Source organism: Amphiprion ocellaris, chromosome 3 (assembly GCF_022539595.1).
Source record: "Amphiprion ocellaris isolate individual 3 ecotype Okinawa chromosome 3, ASM2253959v1, whole genome shotgun sequence".
Classification (NCBI taxonomy): Eukaryota; Metazoa; Chordata; class Actinopteri; family Pomacentridae; genus Amphiprion; species Amphiprion ocellaris.
Genome location: NC_072768.1, coordinates 3402754 through 3426949, shown reverse-complemented (window position 1 = coordinate 3426949; position 24196 = coordinate 3402754). Strand labels below are relative to the sequence as shown.

At 42.8% G+C, this 24196-nt stretch overlaps 1 protein-coding gene across 2 annotated transcripts in view; it reads left to right on the top strand.

The window, feature by feature from the left end:
* Positions 1-24196, top strand: part of wwox (WW domain containing oxidoreductase) — a 135235-nt gene that overhangs the window by 27351 nt on the left and 83688 nt on the right. For both annotated transcript variants that reach the window (XM_023271961.3, XM_055009059.1), the window contains exons 6-8: positions 8769-8857; positions 13087-13272; positions 17643-17907. In XM_023271961.3, coding sequence (XP_023127729.2) covers positions 8769-8857; positions 13087-13272; positions 17643-17907 — 540 coding nt within the window. The remainder of the gene's footprint in view (positions 1-8768; positions 8858-13086; positions 13273-17642; positions 17908-24196) is intronic.

The following is a 24196-nucleotide window of genomic DNA, read 5'->3' as shown; positions in this document are numbered from 1 at the left end:
AATGAGGAGAGGGCCTGTTGTTTCCTGGTAATACACTGCTAGAGGGGAGCAAACTTTTTATTCTCCGTTTAGGGTACTGTTAGAGGGCAATAACGTGGGATTACTCTGATGGAATTAAGGAGCAAACTGAGGAGAGACCTAATGCAGCTTCTGGTGATAGACCTAACTTAATACTGATGTTTTATTTAGGGTTTTTTCGGTTCATGGGATGTACCATAGGAGATGGGCTATCCCATTTGCCCATCTCAATAAGCTTACACGGATTTCTTCAGATTTAAGCATCCTCCTTCCCTGCATGCAACCTGCTAAGTGCCCTCAGTTTGTCTTTACCCTGATGTATGTTTACTTTTCTCTCCCAGTCATCTAAACGTCTTAAAATGTTCATGCAACATATTGTCCGTGCAGTTTATGAAATTCAGACGTGTCTCCTGCTTGTTGTCACTCAGTTCCTGCCAGGGCACGAAGTCAGCCTAGCGGTCCAGCCCGAACTCAATTTAACACAACCGTAATACGTTTAGCCGAGAGACAAAAGGAAGACTCACCGTCTATGGAAAGCAGCACAGAGTCTTGTGAGATGATCGGGACTGTTAATGTAGTTACTTTTCCTTCAGTGGAGCCAAAGACATCATGGGATGGAGTGATGGAAGGAGAAAGTGTGTGTCCACGTCCTCCTCCTCTTCCTCTTTCCTTCCTCCTTGCTGTCATTCCTTTGCTCCTCTGTTCCCTCATGAAGGACTCTTCTTCGGGCAAATTGAATCAGACTGCATGAATTAAAGCAATAATTCAATTTGTTTACAAGGCATCATTTATTCTCTGTCATGCCGGTGCTCCGTTGACAGTCTGTGGCTCGCTGACCCCCGACCTTTGCTGAGGTCACGTGATGCATTTATTACATTGCACAACGAGAGTTTTTCAGCTATTATCAGGCGACAAGGGGCTAAAGATGCATGATGAGAATCCTATTATTCAAATCTCTGGAACATTTTAACAGAATGCAAAACTGTATGACCTTATCCAGAGACAGGATAGATCATGGAAATGGTGCTTGAACAACTGGACTGGGTTGTAATGAATGTGCTTATGAATCCGACAATTAAAACAATAATAATAATAATAATCATGACGCACTTTACTATCAGATGACACCACTGCTAGCCCCTTGCTTTCCCCCCTTTTATGTGTCCGCTGCATGTACATTTTATCCCAAGTCGCTGTTCCATTCATTCATTTCTTCCACTTGTCCTGATAACACACGATCGCTTCTGTGATTTCATCTGAGAGAAAACAAGATTTTATATCCCTGCGAGGAGAGAAAAAGGCACAATCTTTTGTATTTCCAGACTAAACAATTGTGACAGTGGAAAATGGTAAGCAGTTTAGAATATTGCCAAACAAAAGAGCTTTTAATCAAAGTGCATACCAGACCCTGCGGAGTGTAAAACACTCCCTCATCAAAAGGCCTATTATACACTTACTCACATCAAAGGCCTCCACGTTTCTTAATTGCCAGATTCTTTTCTTATTCAATTATGTTATGCTTGTGTTTTTATAAAGCTGATACAAAAAAAGGGCTTGGGTAACCAAATCAAAGGGCCCTAATTTATTATCTCTGTACAGCAATGTGTGTTCACTACAACAGTCTACATCTGTGTAAATGCGTGCGTTCTTCCAGTGTTTTTTCGCTGCTTTACCAGGCCTCAGGATATCGAGATGATGCACAGCACAAGCGTTTCAGGAAAAATTAACCAGTGTAAAACTAGCAGGTTTAGATAAAGCAATCACATTACTGCCGCACTTGAAAAGAACACATTATTTTGTACTTGAGAGAGTGGCGCTTTATTGCTGACACCTCCAAATAGAAAGTTGTATATACAACATAAGTGCACGGGGCCGAGGAGTTTTTCTCCATCTTTATTGTTATCTAACCACAACGTAATCAGCATCTAAGTCTGCTTGTGCCGTTCAGCCAGACACTAAAGTCCCCGTGCAGAATTGCAAAATAAGTTGGGTGTAAATACGTAATTGCCAGTGCTTATTCTGAGATCTGAAATATTAGGGAGCAATATGGATCGCATTAAAATCCTGGTTGTTAGGGGTATCGGTTACACTGAAGACATGCAGGAAAATGTGCACTGTCTGCGAATCTGGCGGAGATAGAGTGGGTAAGATGAGGGGGGAGATAGGAGCAGGAGAGGGTGAGGAAATGGAGAGGAAGAGACAGAGAGGAAGAGGAGAGGAAGATGAAAATCTCTTGATGTCTTTCTGAGAACATAGACACATTATTTAAATCTCCATCACTTTTTAATGTAAATCTGATCAGGCTGCACTCTGGATGAAGGAGGGGAGAAGTGAAGTAGAGGCAGAAATGGAGACACACACACACACACACACACACACACACACACTGATAGACACAGAATGACACAGAGAGACGATTTATAATATAACACTGTTAGGATTGAAAGCTGTATATTACCGTCACTCTTCACACTTCATCCTGTATAGAACACAAATGCACACAAAACACTTTTAAAATTATATTAGCTGTCCTTTTCCTTAATGAAAAAACACTTACACAGGCTGGCTGGCTGTGGAATATTCTGTGTGCATGTTTGTATATATGGGTGCATGTGTAAGTTTGTGTATGTGTGTGTTTGTGTGGAATCTGATATCTGCCTCAGGCCCCATGGCCCTGGTCTGTCTGCATCCGAAAAGCAAACTCTGCAATTATGATGACCGCCCTGTCCTTTTCATTTCCCATCTCTGTCTCTCTCACTTTCTCTCCCTCTTTCTGTCGTGGACTCTGTCCCTCTCTTTCCATCCCTCTGTCTTTATTTTCCTCTCTCTCTGACCCATCAGTCTCTGTTGAAAGGTAAAGAAATTCTTGATCACCTCAAACTACAATACAAAATGTTCTTGCATCTTACAGAAACACTTGAAAAATATCACCTCTCTTGAAATTGTTGTCGCGCATATTATTTTTACAGTTTGAAAACAATGAGATTTATGCAGTTTAGCTCAAATTTAACAATGATATGAATTGCAATGTAAAACAGGACACAATGACAGTGCCAAAAATCCCAATAATTTTATCTTTCTTTTCTATTCTTATTGTGAATGTTTCATTTCATCTCATCAAATTTTGTCACTATTGTGATATTTTTTTGCATGATTTTTCTCATACATATTATATGTAGTTTGTTCTATTCGCTGTACCAAAGCGCTTGTCTTCTCTACATTACAGGGAAAAATTGCACTTTTTACTTCACTAAATTTATTTGACAGTTAAAGTTAACAGTTACATAGCAAATTAAAATTTTGAAAACTTATAATGAGCACATAAAATATCATGCTTCGCTATACAGTAAATTAAATTACATGGCAGCATATAAAGCACATAAATTTGCTTCACCTCCATCAGCTATGACATAAAAAAATCTGCTTACATATTATTGCGTCAGTGTTAATAATCCTATAGTATAAAATGTAATTATCCAACGCTGACATTTTGTCTTTGAAATGAATGCTTTTTGTTTATTTAATATCCATATTGCTGATAATAGTTGCATTGTTAGTATTTCATAGAAGAATTAGAATGGAATATAGATTTTTTTTGTGTTTTTGCATTTTTCATTATTTCATTTTAGGTCCTTTCATAGTCTGTGTATTTTTTAGCGTTTCTTTGCAGCCTTTATGTGACTCCTTGTCAGCTATGAATGAGTGATTAACTGATTGAAGTGCTTACTAATGAATGTGTTTCATTAATTACAGTTATTAATGCTGTGTTTACTAACATGCCCTGCCCTTATATGTTGCTGAACGGAAATGTCAGCAAGTACTTAACCGAGGCCTGGCCTTTTACTCCCTGTGTGTGTGTGTGTGTGTGTGTGTGTGTGTGCGTGTGTGCGTGTGTGCGTGTGTGCGTGTGTGCATGCATGCGTGCGTGCGTGCGTGTGTGTTTCTGTGTGTGTGTGTGTGTGTGTGTGTGTGCGTGTATGTGTGTGTGTGTGTGTTTCTGTGCGTGTGTGTGTGTGTTTCTGTGTGTGTGTGCGTGCGTGTGTGTGTGTATGTGTGTGTGTGTGTGTTTCTGTGCGTGTGTGTGTGTGTTTCTGTGTGTGTGTGTGCGTGTGTGTGTGCGTGTGTGTGTGTTTCTGTGTGTGTGTGTGTGCGTGCGTGTGTGTGTGCGTGTGTGTGTGTGTGTGTGTGTGTGTGTGTGTGCGTGTGCGTGTGCGTGTGCGTGTGCGTGTGCGTGTGTGTGTGTGTCTCAGGTGTCCACGTTGAGAGTATCAGCACGTTCATGACTCATTCTATGTTTCTCATCTGGAAAATCGTCCCATGTCCTTCCTTCACCTTTCCCATATCTGCCCCTGCAATTGCTTGATTTGTAACTTGATTTCAGGAAAGGGAAAACCTGTAGATTATCCAGCTTTCATTAGGGGGGAAAAACCCAGTCCGTGTCAGAGAAAGAAGAAATCAATTTAATACAGACTTAACTGGAGGAAATTGCATATTCTGCCTGTATGTGCTGAACAGGCACTTTCTCTTCCTCACCAGAGACCTGCCTCCCTATTAATTGCAGTGTGTGTGCACATCACTGAGTGAGTGGATGTGTGCATGCGTGTGCGTTTGTTTGTTTGCGCGCGTTTGTGTTTGTAATGCGCCGAACGTGTGCGCTCATTTGTGTGCCGGGTGCTTGGATGTATGTTGGGCCGAGCGTGCATTCGGTCTCTTTGTCTGTGCGTGGAGGTCAGCTCTCAGACCTGTGGTAGGGCATCCAGCCAGATGTGTCTGTTTCTTTATTTGCGCTGTGCATGTGCGTCCGCCGCACGTGGTGTGTGTCCATATTTCTTTTGTTGGTGTACGGCGCGTGCATAAGCACAAGCGCATGTGACTTAGCCAGGTGGAGAGGAGATTGGTTGGTATTTATGAACAAACGTCATAATTGTGACAGGATGATATACGACCTGCACATTCCACAGTTTCCCCCCTCCTTCCTTTTCTCTTTTTCTTTTTGCTAAAAATATATATCTGTGATATGAGTCTTAAAAGCTGATGACCAATTTAGTATGCTGTGTTGCGGACAAGGTCATAGAGATCTGAGTTCCTCGGTGTTCCTCCCTCCGAGGCCTGTTCTAATCTACAGAGCAAGAAGAGGCGCTCAAAGTCATTTCTCTAATTGCTTTTATAAGGTGCCCTTTTCACACAGTGTCTTCCCTGCTCATTCACTTTCATCGCTATTACAACACCTTACCTCCGCACCTGCTGGTTAGGATTCATCCATGTAACATTGCTTTCTCTTTATATTGATATTAGGAATAGCATATTTACAAGAAGTGATCGTATACTTTGTCTTCCCCCTCTCACTCATTCACCATTCTCTGTTCTTCTCCATGGCTGAGGTGTTAACCGAGGTCTGCAGGCTAAGTGTTTTGTATATATGAGGGTACTTTTGATTCCTTAAGTGTTGCCCCTGCATTGGTGATCTATAAGGGGCGCTGAGGTGGCGAGCAGCACAAGGTGAGGGAAGATGGAAACAGGGGTTAAAGTATGAGAGTGAAGGCTGAGAAGGATAAGGGGAGAGGGGGATGAGATTGAGCCTAGTGCATTAAGACAGTGTATTATTTGGCGGTTCCACTTGCTTGCGTCCATTAGGGGTGGCTGCTGTGCTATTAAAGGGGTCAGCGAAGTGTGTGTACCTGTGTGCACGTGTGTGAGTACGCCTACATGTGTGTGCTTTAAGAGTTAGTAGAGTGGTTCAGTCTCTTATTGAACAGGATGGGTCTCCCCTGCACTAATACTTCTTCATTTTATTGGATTGGATGGCCCCAGTTATAATTGTATTAGAGCGCTTCCCCCTCTATCCTCTACTCCTTCTTCATCTTTTTCCACAGCAGTGACCACATGTCATTCACCAATCCGCATGGAGAACACCAAGGAGGAGAACCTCTGCAGTGGCCAACTTCCATCACTCATGCAAGCAAAGATTCACTTTTTCACTCCGTCCTAAATCTTGGTTCCCTCCTTTGATTCTGGTGAAAGTCATGGAGGTGATTGTCATGTTACAGACAGCTGTTCTCTGAGGCTGAAGGTGGAAGGTGAGAGGTGGTGGAAGGTGAGAGGTGGCGGCAGGAGTTGAAGCCTGAGGCATCCGATGCCCACGTTATCTTTGCGGTGACCTTGCTGATTTCTGCTCTGAACATGCGCCTCGTTTCCAGATCACGAGAACAGACGTTTTTTGACGCAATTTCTAGCTTTCAAACCGTTATTTACATGTCTTTCATTCATAATTATCCTTTTTTTGCTTTTAGATGGAACGATAGGTTGTGTGTAGCTGGGGGCGGTAAGCTCTGTCACCCCGAGCCGAGCTCTGTGGTGTTGCATACTCAGCGATTGCTCCAGAGTTAACCAGAGAGGCTTCGCTGCCTCTCACTTTTCCTTCGCCCTTGAAGAGACCAGGAGTTGTCAGGGTCCTCATAAAAACCCTGAACGATTGCGTCTGTGCGTTCTCCCTGTCTTTTTCTACCTTTTTTTTTTCTTCTTCTCCTTCCAAAACCTGGCCATCTGTCTAATTGTTCACCTCCATCGCTTTAATGCTTTTTACATGCTTTTTCCCCCTCTTTCCAGGCAATAAACTTTATTTTCTTCGCAAGACTTCAATCTGCAGGGGGAGGGTAGGCGGGCGGGTGGGCAAGCAGGCTGCTCACCTTCTCCCTGCTGGATTTGCTCCAGTGGCCCCCCTTCAACCCCCCTCTATCCTCCCTCTGGTCTCCCATTACTCCATCTCTCCTTCCCTTTTCCTCCGTGTCTCCAGAGAAGGGGATATGTGTTCGTCAAGCTGACACCTGCTCTCATCTTCTCTGCTGGCCGTACGTTCATAGAGAGCTATCCTGTTGAGGAGGCCTTATAGTGACCTGTTAATTATCACACCGCTGCCTGCTTTGACCTTGTTTGAAAGCAAGGCCTCATTTTTCTCACAGTAAAACAAGCAAATGAAGAGAGTTTTTTACGCACAAATATGCCACAACATGACACTTTCTCATTATATCACATATTTTCCTGTTATACCTGTATGAATATGTGCTGACATTTTTTCATTTGTAATATATATTTTTTCTAAATAATCACTTTTCCCAGTGTATGTGTATGTGTGCTGTGTGAAAGTGGCAAGGAGTGTAAATGCATATTGCACATACAAGTCATTAAATTAGACAGTTGTCTCCTCTCACCTGTGATTACTGCTGTGTGCAGATCATATAAGCAGGTACCCTATAATCATATCTATAATAGCCATAATCAGCCCTTTAATGCTCTGTAATAGCATCCATATAATGGTATAGAGTGGCATCAAGAGAATAATTCAGGCATAGATAATGGTGCGATAGCGTGGTTTTACCCTTGAGTCACAACATTGAATTTGTTGTGTGCGTGTGTGGGCGTGCATGTGCTTGTGTATGCATGTATAAATACACCCAGGGGCAGTTAAGGTGTCTGTAAAATGCCTGAAGAATCACATTTCCATCAGAAGGTGCTCTTAACCCTTTCTTGTTTTCTTTGTGCTCACTGCTCCATGGAGCATCCTTGCTGTGAGTGTCATGTATACTTAGCTCTGCAGAGACAGACACGCAGAGGAAAGACATTCCCATATGACGCTCACAGACAGGAGATCAAATCAGTGGAAAAGGTTGACAGGGGGGCGGTGGCGGCGGTGGCGGATGGAGAGCCCAACGCTCTTCCGGGGTGTAATGCGAGCTGACAGTGTTCCACCGGGATGGTGGGCAGGATGAAGGAGAGTGGTAACTCTCAGGAATACCTGGTGCTGCTGAACCCAGAGACCAAAGCATGAGGGACACTCCGGTCTCTGGGTTCTACATGCTCCGTCTCAGTTCATGCTGCATGCGCTTGTGCTAACATATGCCGAGATCCCATGCGAGCTCATGAGTTGTAGGTGGATTGAATGTAGCTTGTCTGCTGAGGGCCTGATAAAGAGAAAAGCGAGAAAGGAGAGGGGAAGGACGGGAAGACATGGAGAGGCTCTGACACTTGACAAACATAGTTGTGTGTGGTTAATAAAGAGATATGCTTCTTCAGGCCTGCGTGCGTCTTTCCAGAGGCCTTTGCCCCGCAGCACAATGCTACAGTGGGATGGAGAGGATGATGAATATTTAGCCTGTCTTCTGCAGTGTGTAAATGCAGCAATGCATTCACTTCTTAAGTCATTTATCTTTCCCTGCTCCTCTCCTATCCTTGCCCTGTCTTCCAACATATGGTGTAAGATGAGCCACACACACACAAACACACACTGAGAACACACAGTCACAACCTATGGAGTTCATGTCGGAGTCTTTAAGCATGACTGTAACTAGAAGAAGCATTCTTTTTGCATGATTTTCACAAATTTTAATAAAAGTAATGGTCAAGCAGAGTCCAGAAGGAAAAACTCAGGACAAGAAAACATGGTGAATAAAACGGAAGAAACCCGAGAGCTGCAATAAAAGAGGGATCCCTCTTTGAGGAATTCACACACATGCAGTAGATGTTATGTGTATGATTCACACACAAATAGATCTTTAGTTCTTTGGGGTGACCCAAATCATTGCATTTAAAAAAAAGTTTTTTAACCACTGAACTTGGACTTTGTGATAGTTGTTTTCACTGAAGATGATGCCAATAATAATAAAAATACAACCTGGAAAAATTATAATTAACCATTTGCTTTGCTGTTCCTGCTGGCTATTACAATCGTTCCTTTGTGTTTTCTGTGTCAACAGCACAAAGCAAGAGTGGAAGCCATGATGTGCAACCTGGCTTCTCTCCGCAGTGTCAGGGAGTTTGCTGAGTCATTCAAGGCCAAGAAACTGTGAGTATAAAGCCCAATAATAATTTTACAAACTGGCTTTCTCATCCTATATATTTTCTTTCTTTTTTTTTTTTAAGCACAGACTTTTGCTAGGAAAATTACAAAACTGCACATCACTTCTACTTTTTTCTTATGCAGTAGGTGCCATTTATAATATAAGATAAGATAAATCTTTATTAATCCCGAAGGAAGTTCTTGTGCCAGATATTGCTCAGAAAAGACAAAATGACACATGCAGTGCCTAAAAAAACAGAGAAGCAATAAGATTTAAGTATGATACATTAAAATGTTCCTGTCAGTGCTGTATTTGAGGGGCTCACAGTTAATTTGAGCCGACCTTTGGACAATAAACCTTGCAATAAATCAAAGTAACCTGACCTGATATTACTTATGCAGATGCTGTACAAATGGAAAACTGCTCTGTGTAATGTGGGACTCGTGCGTTTAGGTTAAAATCAGACTTAACCTGTGTCTTTCAGGGAGCTAAATACTTGTTTTTACTTTTTGAGTCGGATTCCTACCAGACTTTTAAACAAGACAGAGGTCTAAAAACAGTTTGTGAATCAAATTCCAGTCCTGTTGGTTTGCCAAACTTACAAATCATGGTGCTGTCTCTCTGTTCAGGGCAGCCATTAAGTTCCCATCAGTCTTATTTTGAACTGTGAGCCTTTTTTCAATCAACTGGAATGAAGAAAACGATACAGCAATAAGGACTAAATGGTGCCTCTTATTTAAGGCCAATCGCTGTATTCATCACCACTGTTATGCCATACTTAAAGGACATCTAAAATGTTACTGATGGACACCATATGGACACAGCCCCAGGAGTAAGTGTGTATTTGTGTCGATTTGCTTGACATTGGTCGAGCACTCTTTATGGCACTTATTTTGTAGTGGTCAGCTTTTACGGCATGTGTCTTGCGTCCCGTGGTCGGTCGTACGGTTGCTATTTTGGGGTCATGAATTCTGTCATCCATACTGCTCATCCACCCGCAGGTCTCCAGGCAGGGGAGTGTGTGTTTGTGTGTGTGGCGGTGCTGGTGTCAAGGGAGCCCCTTGGGGAGAGGCAGGGCAGTCATCGCCCGTAGCAGCCCTGGGGCAGGGTATGGCCATCCAGGACACGTGTCTTGGGTCACAGCCAAACCTCACGGTGGCTTCCCTCTCTCCGTGTCCTATGGTTTCCTCCCAACTCTTACGTATATCCCTCCCACCCGAACTGAAGTATTTTGGCCTCCCTTTAACTCTACTGTCCCTAGCAATCCTCTCCTAGTTTTGTTTGTTTGCATGTCGCATCTTACAAATTGTTTCTCTACCTCAGTTTCTCTTTCTTCCTCCCTCTCTCATGTTGTCTCTCAGTCTCTCTCTGTCTGTGTCGCTCTCTCTCCACCTCAGTATTTTGGCAAGGTTGTATTTCTTCATTAGCTGTGCTGTTGGGGGGGAGTGGGGGGCTCCCAGGGGACGTCAGAGTACATTAATTCTCATCAGAAGGCGAACAGAGCAGAGTGGAGGCTGGGAGCTCTGAGCTGTGAATGGCACTGGGCAGCTGTCTGAGTCTACCACCACTCTATTACTGCACGTATGTCTTCAGGCATAACACACACAGGAGCAACAAACACATCGCACACATACATGTGCATAGTTGTGCAGACATGCACAGACAATTCAGATGCATACACACACACAGACCGGTTTGTAAACACACGCTCATACACACATGCACAATAATGCTCCTGCAGCATGTCATTGACAGGTGAAATGTAATCAGAGTCTTTTTCTTTTCCTTCTCTCGTTTCTCACTCCCCTGCTTTTAAGTGCTTTAGTCAGTGGCTTTCACGCTGCTTTGTGTTCCATTGACCCCGATTCTGCTTTAATTGCCTGTCCTTTGAAATGAAATTACCTGGATATTGATATTGTTGAATCCAATGCAATTTCATTGGGATGTAATTGATGGAGGACGGCGCTGACAGAAGCCCCTAATACAGTTTCTACTGAACGGTCCATAATTAACACGTGCAATTTGTTTCACCTGTGATTTTTTCCCCCCTGCATTTATTCTCCTCTAATTTTCAACATATTACATCTAATGGTTAATTTGTGAAAATAAATGCAAGCCGGGTCACATTAGCTCACAGTTCTGTCATTCCTTCGCATTATGGTCACTGTCTGATTGTTATTGTCACACTTAACACTGGTGCGTGAGTGTAAATATGGGTCAGGATGAGTGTTGTTCACATATCCGTATGTGCGTTGCCAGGGTCAGTTTCCCTGTTGCCAATAAAGTGCAGTGTTAACGACCAGTAGTCCGGACCCAGCTCACACAGGCAATCTCTTCCTGCTGGCCCACATTATCATAGAGGTCAGAGGTCACACCCAGGGGGGTTATTTAAAGTAAATATATAAACTGATGTCTCCCTGTTTGGTAGTTAACACCCTCGTTTGACCAGCGCTGAGATTGCACAGTGCACACAGTGTTGTGTGAGGTCTTAATGTGGAGAGAGGGACTGTGGTATGCGGCAATAGGCCTATTAAAGACATTCATTAGACCTGCGCTTATGAGAGAGGGACTAACTGGTGGGCAGTTGAATTAACAGGCCTTTTACATTACAAGCAGACTCACCAGAGGCCCATCGGAGCTGCGTGGGGGAAATCGCTCTACTGGCCAGAGAAAAGTTGGTTATACGAGTTCTTGATCGCAAATTTGGGATATACAGCAAGTGACGTGCTGGTGTTTTTTTTTTCTTTTCTTCTTTGCAGCATAAGGGTCACAACATTTAAATCTTAAGAGGTGTAACTGACATGAGGATTAGTTTAAAACAACAGCTACAGCAAAAGGTTGAGCAGTTAGGTCAGGAGTTCATGCCTGTGGTGTTATTGTGCAGCCCTGAGCCAGTACATTGGGGACGGAGCCAAGAGTTTTGCCTCGTATTGCACAACGGTACTGTACTTCACACTCTATTAGACAGGGGAACACTGGGCCAAAAACAACCAATGTGTTTTGCTTTCTTTTAAGCTGCGAGCAATTTCTGAGCCACAATTGACATCACAGCAACTTTTACTCTTCTATCTTGTTTTATCAGGTGCAGGTTACTGAGGTCATTTATTTACAGATGTGTTTTTCTTCCAAGTCATTAAGCCAGACTTCCTCACCTTGTTGTATTTTGGGTGAAAATTTAAATGTCTCACCTGCTCGCCTGTGCTCTGTTGAATATGTGCTGTGGTCGGCATTCTTTAAGTTGACTTGTGCCTAGGTTTGTGCTCTTTAATGAACCTTGTGTGTTCAGAGGCCTGAAGGTGATCGTATAGTACACTACTATGTAATAGCATGGGATGGCTCATTATAGCAAGGCATAACAATTCACACATTAATTTTCCAGCATCCAGTTTTTAATTAATCCAGTAGGCAGTCTTAAACACAGGGTACACAAATTGCCTTCGGCCTCATAATTAATTCTAATGGAAGAAATTAAAAATTGGTGGGGTGTGTTTGGATTGTTCGGCTGTGTTACTGTGGTTTTGAGCTCGCTGGAGCGACGCTGTCACCGACAAGGATCTCTCCCTGCCCTGACCAATCCAGCAATCTCCTTTCCCTGCCACGCGAGCAGGGAGTGTTACTCACTCACCCACATGAAGTCTGCAAGAATGGAAATACTTTGCATGTCTGTGTCTGCTAAAGCGTGTGTTTTTCTTTACTGGCCCCTGAATAAAGTCAGTTGCTTTTTATACCATAATGCGTTTCCTTTGATCTGCTCTCCTCCGCTCAGTCTTTCCAAGTCGATGTGTTGGTGGGTTTGGTTGCTCAGAGTAGTTACACAGAGCCTGTATCAACACCCATTACTTCCACCACCCTTGTGTGTTGAAACGTTTTGAGATTGCTTTTCAATGTGTTGTTGCTCTTGGACTCCAGCCAGCTGTATTTGGTATCTACAGTACCTGTTCATCCGTGGGGAGTTCCACTGGAAACCTCTGTATCATATCAGCATTACCGATGCTCTGTCTCTGCAGACCTCTGAAGTCCACCACAGTCTGGAATAAGACACCCTCTTTCCTCTCTCGGCTTTCACTTTTCACTATTGCATCCTCTTTGTTTTTTATTCTTTCTCCTTTTCTGTCATTGCCTCTTCTTCAACCTAATATGTTATGAAAATCCACATTTTTGTCTTTTGTGTCGACTTTATTTTTGCTTCACAATCACTCAAACATGTTTTATTTCTGCTTTCTTTGTCCCGTAGCCCCCTGCACATTCTGATCTGTAACGCAGCAGTGTGCACTCAGCCCTGGAGTCTGACGGAGGACAACCTGGAGTCCACCTTCCAGATCTGCCATCTGGGTCACTTCCTGCTGGTGCAGTGCCTGCAGGACGTGCTGCGTCGTTCGGCCCCCGCCCGTGTTGTGGTGGTATCTTCCGAGTCCCACAGGTAAGACAATAAAGCAGGCAGGTTGACTAGTTTTTTATTAGTGTACCTATTTGGTCTCAAGAGAAGACTCGTAAAATTAGGCTTTACTGCAGATAGAGTTAATTATTGAAATTTTTTGGCTCTTTTAATATGTAATAAGTATGGCCTGTGCATTCTATGAGATAGAAGGCTTATTATCCAAATTAATTCTTAATAGGAATGGGTAATGACAAAAATATTAGTTTTTTCTCAGTTAATGTATCTATAGATTTAGCAAACTTAAATGTGTTCTGTGAAGTTTTCTTGTAAACAAACTAAAGTTAATATTCAGTGTTACTCAACACACCTCACAGTCTGTGTCCTTGATGTCTCATAATCTTAATGAATGAATTTCCTTCCGTATACATTATCAAAGCAGTAAACAGTTTGAAACTTACATATTGTTTACATATACGTTGGCTTGCTAGCAGCTTTAGTTCGCCTTTACTGGCACCTTGCTGAGTATTACTGTTGCCTGTAAATCAGTGGAACAGTGTAAAAGCCATTTGTTATTGATGTATGTGCATGAGACAAACAAAAAAAGAGAACTTAATAATTAAGTAACTGCTCTAGAAGGCTACTAGAGGTAAAAACAATAGAAAAATTCAATGATTAGAAATTCTGTCACCTCTGAATACTTGTATTGCTTTATAAGCTGAACAATAAGGCATTTTCTCTTGTGTAAAGAGTGTACATTTATTGTACTAGAAATACAGGCCCTCCAGGAAGGAAGGACCCTAATGCAACATCCTCCTCGGTATGAAGGATGTCAAATTTCTGGAAAGATGTTTTGTCATTCTTTAGAGACTATTTTTTTCCACTGCTCTTTACTGTAGGTGTTTTGTTGTTCAGCTTTTCTCTTTAAAATACCCCAAAAGTGTACTATTGGGTTCGATTCAGGTGACACACTTGGCAGGTTATAGTTTACACTTTTTACTTGTGTAGCAACTCTTGTGTGATTTTGGCAGTATGCGTTGGATGATGCTGGAATACTTCTCTACTGCCAAATTTCTGCAGACTGAGAGTCATCTTGTCAGCCAGTATGTTGGTATATCCTCAGCTATTCATAGTGCCATTTATAAATGTAACACCTTTTGCAGACATGAATGCCATATGGGTTCTGTAAAGTGTCCTGAGACAATTTGAATTGTAATCGGCGCTATATAAATAAAATTGAATTGAATGAATGCCCCATATCATCACACTCCCACCTCTGTGTTTCACTGTCAGGACTATGCATTCACTGTGGTGGTCGCGTCCAGGTTCATGCCAAATACGCTGGACTCCTTCAAAGCCAAAATAATTCCTCATTTGACCACAGAATGAGATGTGCTACTTTTCATGCATTTTAGCAAAGCTTGGTGCCAAAGAGCTGCTGTCGATGGAGACTGACATTATGGAATGTCCCTCATAATGTCTGAGCAGTCGCAGAAGCTCCAGTTTCCACTAACAACCCATGTGCCAAGTCTGAAGCACTCGTCAGTCAGGTTTTCAGAGGCACACTGTGACGTCATTTTACTATGACAGTCACTGCAGCTCCTATTAGTGCTAATATAACTCCTTCTACAGCCCCTGATTACTGCTGCAGCTGTGTTTCGTGATTTTGCTAACGGGTGTGCTCACTTTTGTTGTATATTATGTGTAACGTAGAAAAATCACATGACATTATGTTATTGCAGGGTATCATTTTGGATGCCTTTTTGGAGATATTTTGACTTTTACTGACATACACATACAAAATAATTGTGATTGTTGGTTAAATAGATTAAGAAAAAGCAACCTGATTTGATCTCCAATTAATTAGTCCATCAACTTCTTTGTTTTTTTGGAAATTTACTTCCATATTTAATCTGCTGTAGTCAACAGTAAATAGGTGATGCGATAAAAGGTTATATTTTTGATAACACTCAACTTGATCTTATCTATCCTCCAACACTGCAGTGATATACTATACCTACTCTTCACAGATAATGGAATAATGGAAACCATGCCCTTGTTGACTGTGAGCACTACCTTGTTGTATTACCAACATTCACATTTAAGACATATCGAAGTCACCCGGATAGTTTAAGCAATACACTCTCAAAATTCTCCTGTCTTTTCTTCAGCCCTTCAACTCCAGTCATGCTGTTCTAGCTGCTACAGTGGCTAGTTTTCAGTACAAATTGACAGATAGGACTTAATGTGTATTGTGAAACATGACAGCCTCACTCACTGAAAATCATTTCCTTCCACTTGCTGTCACTATGAATTAAACGTATCATCAACATGATGGATGGACTTATCAGCTAAAATTTACTTTGATCAAGTATCTGCTCCTTTCTGTCTGACCCCCTGACTCAGCCCCTTTTTCCATTCTTTTCCCTCTGCCGTCTATCGTTCTGGAAGTCTGTCTTTTTGTTAAGCAACTTCGCTCCACAGACTTGTGTTTCTCCTGCCGTACAGTAGACCCAGCATGATGTCCTGCAGTGATCTGTGAGCCCAGGCCCTGAGCCATGTATTTCAGAGTCAGGCAGTGTCTGTGAGCAACATTGATCCTGGCTTCAGTCAGTCAGACGGCCAAGCAGTGATTGATTGGAGCTCGGCAGAGTGACCTGAGACAAGGGGAACATACGCAGAGTTATTCTAGCAGATCAAACTGCAGCGCTGTTACAGAGGCCTTCATGTGAGTTATGTTATACAGAGTGCCATGCATGAGAGAGCAAGAGCAGCAGAGGGGATGGTTTGACACTCAGATTCACTCGGGGTCACGCTGCTATTACAAGCTGTATGAAAAATAAGAGGAAGAGAGAGTCGGAAAAGCTTATTGAAATAATGCATGTCATGAAAGGAGTATTGACAACCTTTGATCGATGCAAGACTTGCCTACGCGGTAAAAAACAGTGGATTCAGGCAAGTTTTGGTGTCATAAAATCTGTCAGTGTGCTATTGGATCGAACAAAATGCGTACAATTTATATATAGTGCCAAGGCCAAGGATGGTCAGGTATTCTCCTCACTCTTTGCCCTACAGCTCCCTCTCTCTCCTTTTCTGCCTCCCCAACACATATACTCACCTTTCCTTCTCTCCTCTACAATCAGCAGTGGCCTTAACCCCTTCAAAGAGGGCTAAAGCAGGACCAGAGAGAGTCAGTTACACACTAACGCAGACTAGAGGGAGGGGAAGAAGGAGCGAAAATAGACAATATCTCGTATTACATCTTCCATTCTGTCCACCTCATTCCAGACCTATATTACATCTACTGAAGTCGCTCCCTTTTTTGTTTGTGTTATTTTCAGTTTCCGCTGATTTCCTGTTTATTCACTTAGCCTCCCCTCACAAGCAGCCTGTGACCCCTGACCTGACAGCATATTGTATTCCCTAAGCCCCTTGTCCGCTGGTAAAGCATTGACCTGTAAGGGATAGGAATAGGAAAGATGGATACACAAGTAATGGCTGGACACTTTATCAGTTTCCACCACAGGGGCTTACTGTGGAATTGACCCAATGCTGGTTTACTTTGCCCTAGAACTGCATCAGATCTGGTCAAACAAGGGGAGATAATATCCCTAATGAAATGACCTCTGATAGATATAAACTACAGCTCTAGTTTTATGCATGGAGTATATGTTTGTTAACCAAAATCACTATATTTAGTTATTTTGAAGTGTTTGGATCATATGTCAGCATTGATTGCAATATCACTGCAGTATCTCTTTCAATTTTAACAGGGCACAACTTCACTAACATGAAAAAATTTGGGGGAAACAAACACATTCGGTGCTCAGGCAATTGATTTATCAACCTCTACTTGCTAAAGTAGTTACGAAGTTGCAGCACATGAAATGAAAAGCCTGCAGATGTTGTAATTTAGCCAAGCAAGGATGTTGCGGAAGGCGACAGTAAACAAGAGGCAGCGAGCTTGTAAAATCACAACAAGGAAACCAGGTGACATTTTGATTGGTTGTTTTCTAATGACTGGATTAATATGTAGGATGTGTTCCACTGGTTTGGAGCCTATCTCTCCTCTCACATACACACACACACACACACACACACACACACACACACACACACACACACACACACACACACACCCACATACACACAAGCACACAGAGTGTAGCTTTCGTGTCCGTGTATTGTGATGTTATTGTGTGACTGCATAATAACACAACGAGTAGTGTAATGTTTAAGGGGCCTTGTCAAACATCTGGAGTTTAACAGCTCTGTCGCAGGCAATTAAAGAACATCATGTCACGTCTTTGATTTGTATGCAGCCAGCACCCCACATCTGCCGGCAGAAAGCCTACACACAGGCCGACACAGACCCACTCACACTCTAACTACTCCTAATGTGAACTATCTTTCAGGTTCACAGACCTGTTAGACTCGTGTGGCAAGGTGGACTTGGCCCTGTTGTCTCCGTCCAGGAAGGATTATTGGTCTATGCTGGCTTACAACCGGGCCAAACTCTGTAACATCCTCTTCAGCAATGAGCTCAACCGCCGCCTTTCGCCTCATGGTGTCACCTGCAACGCACTGCATCCTGGGAACATGATGTACACCTCCATCCACCGGAGCTGGTGGCTGATGACTTTCCTCTTCACACTGGCCAGGCCTTTCACCAAGTCTATGGTAAGAGAAAAACAGCCAAAGATCCACAGAAACACTCTGATTTGATAACTTTTCATTCTGCTAGAGCAGCACTGCAGCTAGTTATACTTTTCAAAACGGATGCTGTATTACTGTCTTCTTTTTTCTGACTCTGATGTAGTTCTTACTGAGCCTATATATTTGTCTTGGCACGTTTTTGGGAGAGAGGACAGGAAAAGGATGGAGAGACGTTGATCTGCTGAGGGCTCAGGGAGAGAGTCTGGGTTTCACAGATAGAGAGATATTCTGTGGTTTGTTTTCCTCTTCCTCCTGTCACTGTTTATTTAACTCTGAAAGGCCGTTCTCTCCTATCCCCTCACCACGGTAGGTGATATTCCACATACACTGTGCTGTGACTATTAGGTTACACTAAATGCACCTCCCATTTCAGGTCTCTTCTCCAGTGCATTCATGTGCTCCATGAACTAAAATAATGAGCACTCTGTCGAATATGTTTTTACTATATACCCCGTGCCCATCAGGAGAACCTATTACCAGATATTTTAAGATGCATTATCTCAAGGTCTGAGTCATATTAACAGACTGGCTTGTTTTGCAAAGACTTGTCTGAGAGCAGAGATACAATAAAGACAGTATGTTCTCACAGACTGTGCCAGAGGGACCTGTTGTTTTTATGCAATTACATGTTTAATTTTGGAGCAACAGTAAAACTAGATCCCCTCAGAGAATTGACGCTCCACCGTGATGGTGGTGGCTAAAGTTACTGATGTTCTGTACACCTGGAAGCTGTGCCTTTTGGCCAGCAGCTCCTGGTTGAGTCATTCTCTAGCGAACAAGGAGCTGAAACCGGTGTAGGAGATACTGCAGTATTATGCCTGAGTAGTTGGGCTCATCTCAACATATAGAAGACCAAACTACTGCAAAGGGTCGTAACTTTCTGCTGTTCAGGAGTTGTCCAGAAAGACAGGAGCCAGCCAGTTGCACGAATACTCATAAGCCCCAGCAGAGTAGCATTGTTTTGGAGTTTTCCTCAGCATTTGAGTATTACATCTGTACATCTGCATCTTACAGGGAGTAAGACCATGACTGCTTTTATGACCAAACAGTACTTTGGAGTATCAGGTTCTCATGAAGCCTTTGGTCATGGCCAAAGGCACAGTCTGGAGGCTCTGTGGTTGTGGTACTTATATAAGCAAATATGATTGGAAAGAACAGCCTACTTGATATGAATCTTAGTGGTGTTTTGTTATTAGAGTTCTTTTTCAGTTACACACTGTCTGTAATCAACACCATGCTTGAAGTATAATGTTGTTCTTAGGTTTAACAGGTACAAGATCCATAGTGAAAAGACTAATGATCAGCTTTGTGTCCCAAAAGTCACTGAGTAACAGTGATGATTAATTGTGACCTCAATATTGATGAAAATAATCACACGGCTCTATGGGGTGCCATTGCAAGGCTACAGATATTTTGCACACAAAAACACACAAATAGAGAGAATGTCTAGCACACAAATAAAAGTGTCTAAAATTTTATTTTTTTGTCTATTGTACCCAAGTGGTAACCTCTGGAGTTGGAAAAGGAAATGAATGAAGTAGTGCCAAAACTGCAGTTCCATGAAGAGGCTGAAGTTGCCTCCAAGATCCCTATAGACCCCCATGATAAAATGTGCAACTTTAGAGCAGAATAAACATATTCACAGCCTGGTAGAAAAACAGTTTTGGTCTCCCAAGCTTAATCTCCTATTTATGACTACTGTACACTGAATGAGTTTTCATATAACTCACCCATTAAAATTGTATTAAGGCTTAAATTTCTGCACATTAGTGATGTGGATGTTGTAAGTGGCAGGTGGCAGGCAGGTGGGTGCTGTTATAGGACATGAGATGTTTGCATGGTCCTTTTCTCTTTGTTTAGTTTTTAATTAGCTGGGATTTAGGCCGAGTCACCACATCCAAGACAGTAATGGCCGGTGCTTTCAAACCACTCTTCAGGAAATCTGTGGGTGACGTCATGGAGGCTTTGTTGATCTTTGTACACCACCAGTGATTGTACTACAGAGGTCACAGCCTTGAGAATCTCCGTACATTCTTGGATCTGCATTTGAAATCAATGAAAGATTTTAAATTTGGTACCACCTTTTTGGGATTACATTATTGCAGCTATGCTACGCTGCCTCCATCACATCAGCGTTCAAACATGCGGGATCTATTATTGTCAGTAACTGGCATCTGGAGAGATCATTACGTATAAGTCAACTTACTGCTAAAGTTCTGTCAAGGTAATGACCTCTATGGTGCGGCTCAGAGTGCCATGTGTTTTGAGTGTAGATGCATCTATATGTTATTGCAGAGTAAATGATTGGTAGGTATGTGGAAAGTGTTCATGGCACATGTGTGCTTATAAGGTGATGTAAGGTGCCTGAGGTTAATGTCCTCACACGCTGTGGATACGAATGATAAAATCCTGTGCTCTCTAAGACTTTTCAGTGGATAGCAGCACTCTACTCTTTAGGCTCCATAGCCTTGTAATATATGTTTTAGTTTGACTATTACATCTTTCCATTTGCTATTCTTCATACTTTATCAATTTAGTGTTTGCACTGGAGTGAAAATGTGATGTGTTGAAAGGCAGGGTGGCGGAGTTTTAGTGAAGCGTTGTTCTGATCCATCATGTTTGACAGACGCAAGGCCTCGGGCCGTCATTTGTCTTTCCGCCTTTTGACATAGGATGAGAGATGAGGGGAGCTGCTCCTCAGCACCTTTCACAAAATGCCAAGCTGAACATTTCCTCAGTTTGACTACTTCTGTCACCAAACACTGTTTTTTTCTCCCTTCCCTCTTCACTTAAACATTTTTCTTAGCTTTTTTTTTTTGACTGTCTTGTTTAATTTTGGAAATCTGGTCAATTTCAGCTGGGCCAAAATGTATTAAAAATGTTTTTTCATCCTATGTTTTTTGGAGGTTTACCCTAGCGTGGAGGACACTAACCTGCTAATGTTTTGGATGTGAGCACACATTTGTAATTAGTGGAGCAGTTTCTCCTCCAGAATGGGGCAGCAGCTTTTCTACATGTCTTTAATTAAACGTAGTGTAGATGTTAGTAAATATTAAAGGACAAAGGTAGAGCTAGTAATTAAATTCTGGTGTGCTGACACAGCGATTAGCTAAAACTCATGTCTGATAAAGGCCACACGCAGACACACCGCCTCATGCACAGACACACACAGATACACAGGCACACCCTTAAGCTGAGCATTTGCTCTTATTTAAATCTGGGCTTGATAAGGCCCCTGAAAGTGTATCCTCTTTAAAATCCCACTCCTCACTCCTTCTGCCCCCACATTAAGGGCTTAATAAAACAGTGATATTATTTCAGTTATTGGTTGCAGGGATATGAAGATGGTATCGCTTTAATTGCTTGCGTACGCTTGCGGGATCCATGGAGATTGTTCTGGGATGCAAACATAAGCAGAATGTCGACTCCAAAAAACAATCACAAAGCCCCCGTGTGTGTTCTTGCGCAAATAACCAGCCTCTCATTTAAAACACAGGTTTGATTTATAGGAGCACAGGTGGAGTGATATACAGTTTTTCTAAGTGAGTAGACACACACGGATGAGCGCGCACATGAATTCACAATATGGAGGCAGCTGAAACACCTGGAGCTACATGTGGTCCTAAATCTTTAATTTGATTGTTGTAGTAACGGCGATGAAATGTCATGTCAGGCCATACGCTGCATAATTGGTCATCCAAACATGTTCATACTTTCTCCCTTCATTAACTGTGGCTCACTTTTACACTTAACTTTCATCTCTTCATCTCATTTTCTTCATGTTTTTCCAAAAATACGTTTTGATTTCCTCAGTTTTGCATTCTTTGTGTTGTGGTTTCTGCTTAAGAGAAAGAAAGTTCTCCATTAGCAGGGAGCACAGCCCACTCTGCTATTGATGTACAGAGCTGATTCCATTTTGCTGAGTTGAGAAAGACATCTATAAAGAGCCATGACATTTTAATCAGCCAAACTATCTCTCACTAACATCATGTTCCCCTCCCCGTGCCTTGATCTACTTATCAGAGATTGTGCAACCAGGCCTGTAACTCCTGTTTCTTTAATTCAGCGTGTTTAGAGTGGGAGTTTTCCCTGTGTCCTTTGGTGTGATTATCAGCATTGAATTATCTGGCCCGCAGTGGCATGCGCGTGACAGGGACCTAAGAGAGAGCAAGAGAGGCAAAAAACAGGCGTTATCGCAGCTCCCCGATTTAGTTGCAGCAATTTAATGCTCAAAATTTGATTGATACAGATCTCAGTTGATTTATTTGATGTAGCATTGTGAGATTTTTGGGCCCTTCTAGATTATGTATGTGTTGTAAAAGCGGCATGATGGCATGCTTTGAACCCAAACTCTGCAAGTACATTTAAACAGCACGTAATGACTTTCAGTGACTGTTGCAGTTATTAGTTGGGCTGTAACCTTTGTGAAGTTGTCACCGTCTTGTCACGCTGAATTGCTGACCCTCTGACATTTTGTTGACTGACTGATTGCTCCCTCAAGATCAGTGTACCCTCAGGCTCTGAGCAGCTGGGCTCAGCCTATACCCATCTAATCTATACCTTAACTATAGGCACAGACAGTGCTGAGCTGAATGGAGATCAGTGTGGGCAGTGGCTCCAGTTCCTCAGCATCCACTGTAATGGATGAGGAGAAAGAGGGGAGGGGTGTTGTGGGCACCGGCCTGAGAGTCGCTGCTGGCCCAATCAGACACTTCAGTTCCCCCAGGGGCTGGTTTCATCAGCGCTCTCGCCTAGTCCCATGCTTCTTAGCGTTTTAGCATGATTATTTTACCCAGGATCCTGCCTCGGGCACCCGGCCACCTTTTTACATATGCACAGGCTGAACTTTTGACCAGGCACCAGCAGACAGGGCTGCTTTAGAGAAACACTGGCTCAGGCAGGAGATGTGGGACTGCCAGTGCCTCCTCTGCTGAGCCTTGCCTACTGTGAACAGGAGCTCAGTCCTGAAGTTTGGGGGTAACCCCAGAGACAAATCCTGCAAGAGAGACATCAGCATAACAGACACAGAGGAATGGGTGATGGTTGTAGTATGAGCGCAGCAGCCACTTTGACTTCGGTATCAGTTTCTCTCCTGCAGACAGACGTAAGGTCAGATGCTCTATCTGCTATCTGGTGTAGTCCACATACGCAGAAGCTCTGCTGTACACCTATGCAGTCTGTGTGTGTGTGTGTGTGTGTGTGTGTGTGTGTATGTGTGTGTGTGTGTGTGAGAGAGTGCTGCTCAGCCATGTGGAAACAAAGAGGAGCAGAGGTCCCAATCTCCCCCCTCCAGCCCCCCTTCTCCTCTGCGGGGTTAGATGAGCTGCCAGGCCGTTGTAATAGAGTCCTCTTGGATGATTAGGAGCTACACAGGAGGGGGTCAGCTCCAGCCTGACTGGAAACACTGTCTAGGTTTCTCTTCTCTGTTGTAGACAGAATATTACACATTATTGAAGTTCATACACTTAAAGTGAACGTCTCTGATGATTCACAGATTTCCTTTAGAGGCCATGTTTTAGGTCATTTTTGAGGGATCAGTGTGATATTCCTGCTAAAGATTTCCTGCTGTGCTGCTGCTCTATGTATGGAGGAGACAGAGATGTAGTGGGAGGGAGACATAGACAGGGAGAGAGAGACACACTTGGAGAGAAAGATGTGTTGGTGTGGGGATGGATAAAAGCATACAATCCCATTTGGCTGTATTGACATGTGTGTTCCTGCCCAATCCTGTTACTGGGATTATTGTCCACGGAGATACCATTTCATTAAAGAAAACACACACACTCAGATACACACACACACACACACACACACACACACACACACACACACACACACACACACACACACACACACACACACACACACACACACACACACACACACGCACAGTGCACGAACAGAGATGGCCTGAGGCCTGGTTATGTGCTCCATTGCACAGGGAAACTGTGTAAATGGTTTATTGTGGATGAGTTGATGTGATGGAAAGCGTGTCTGGATCAATAAAGAACCAATCAAATGCTGACAGTCTGCTACTGTATGCAGTCAGTCATTCACCCCTCGTGCCTGCATACAGTTATACAACATGAGTGTGAAGGAGGCACAAACAATATCCCAGTTGAAAACAGGAGAAGTTGAAGTAGAAGAAACTAGTTTTTTAACATCTCAACTTTTCAAAATTTTTATTTAGCTGCCTAATCCTGCAATTGTGTCGTCTTTTTTCAAGCGCATTGGTTCAGCCTGTAATGTTTTA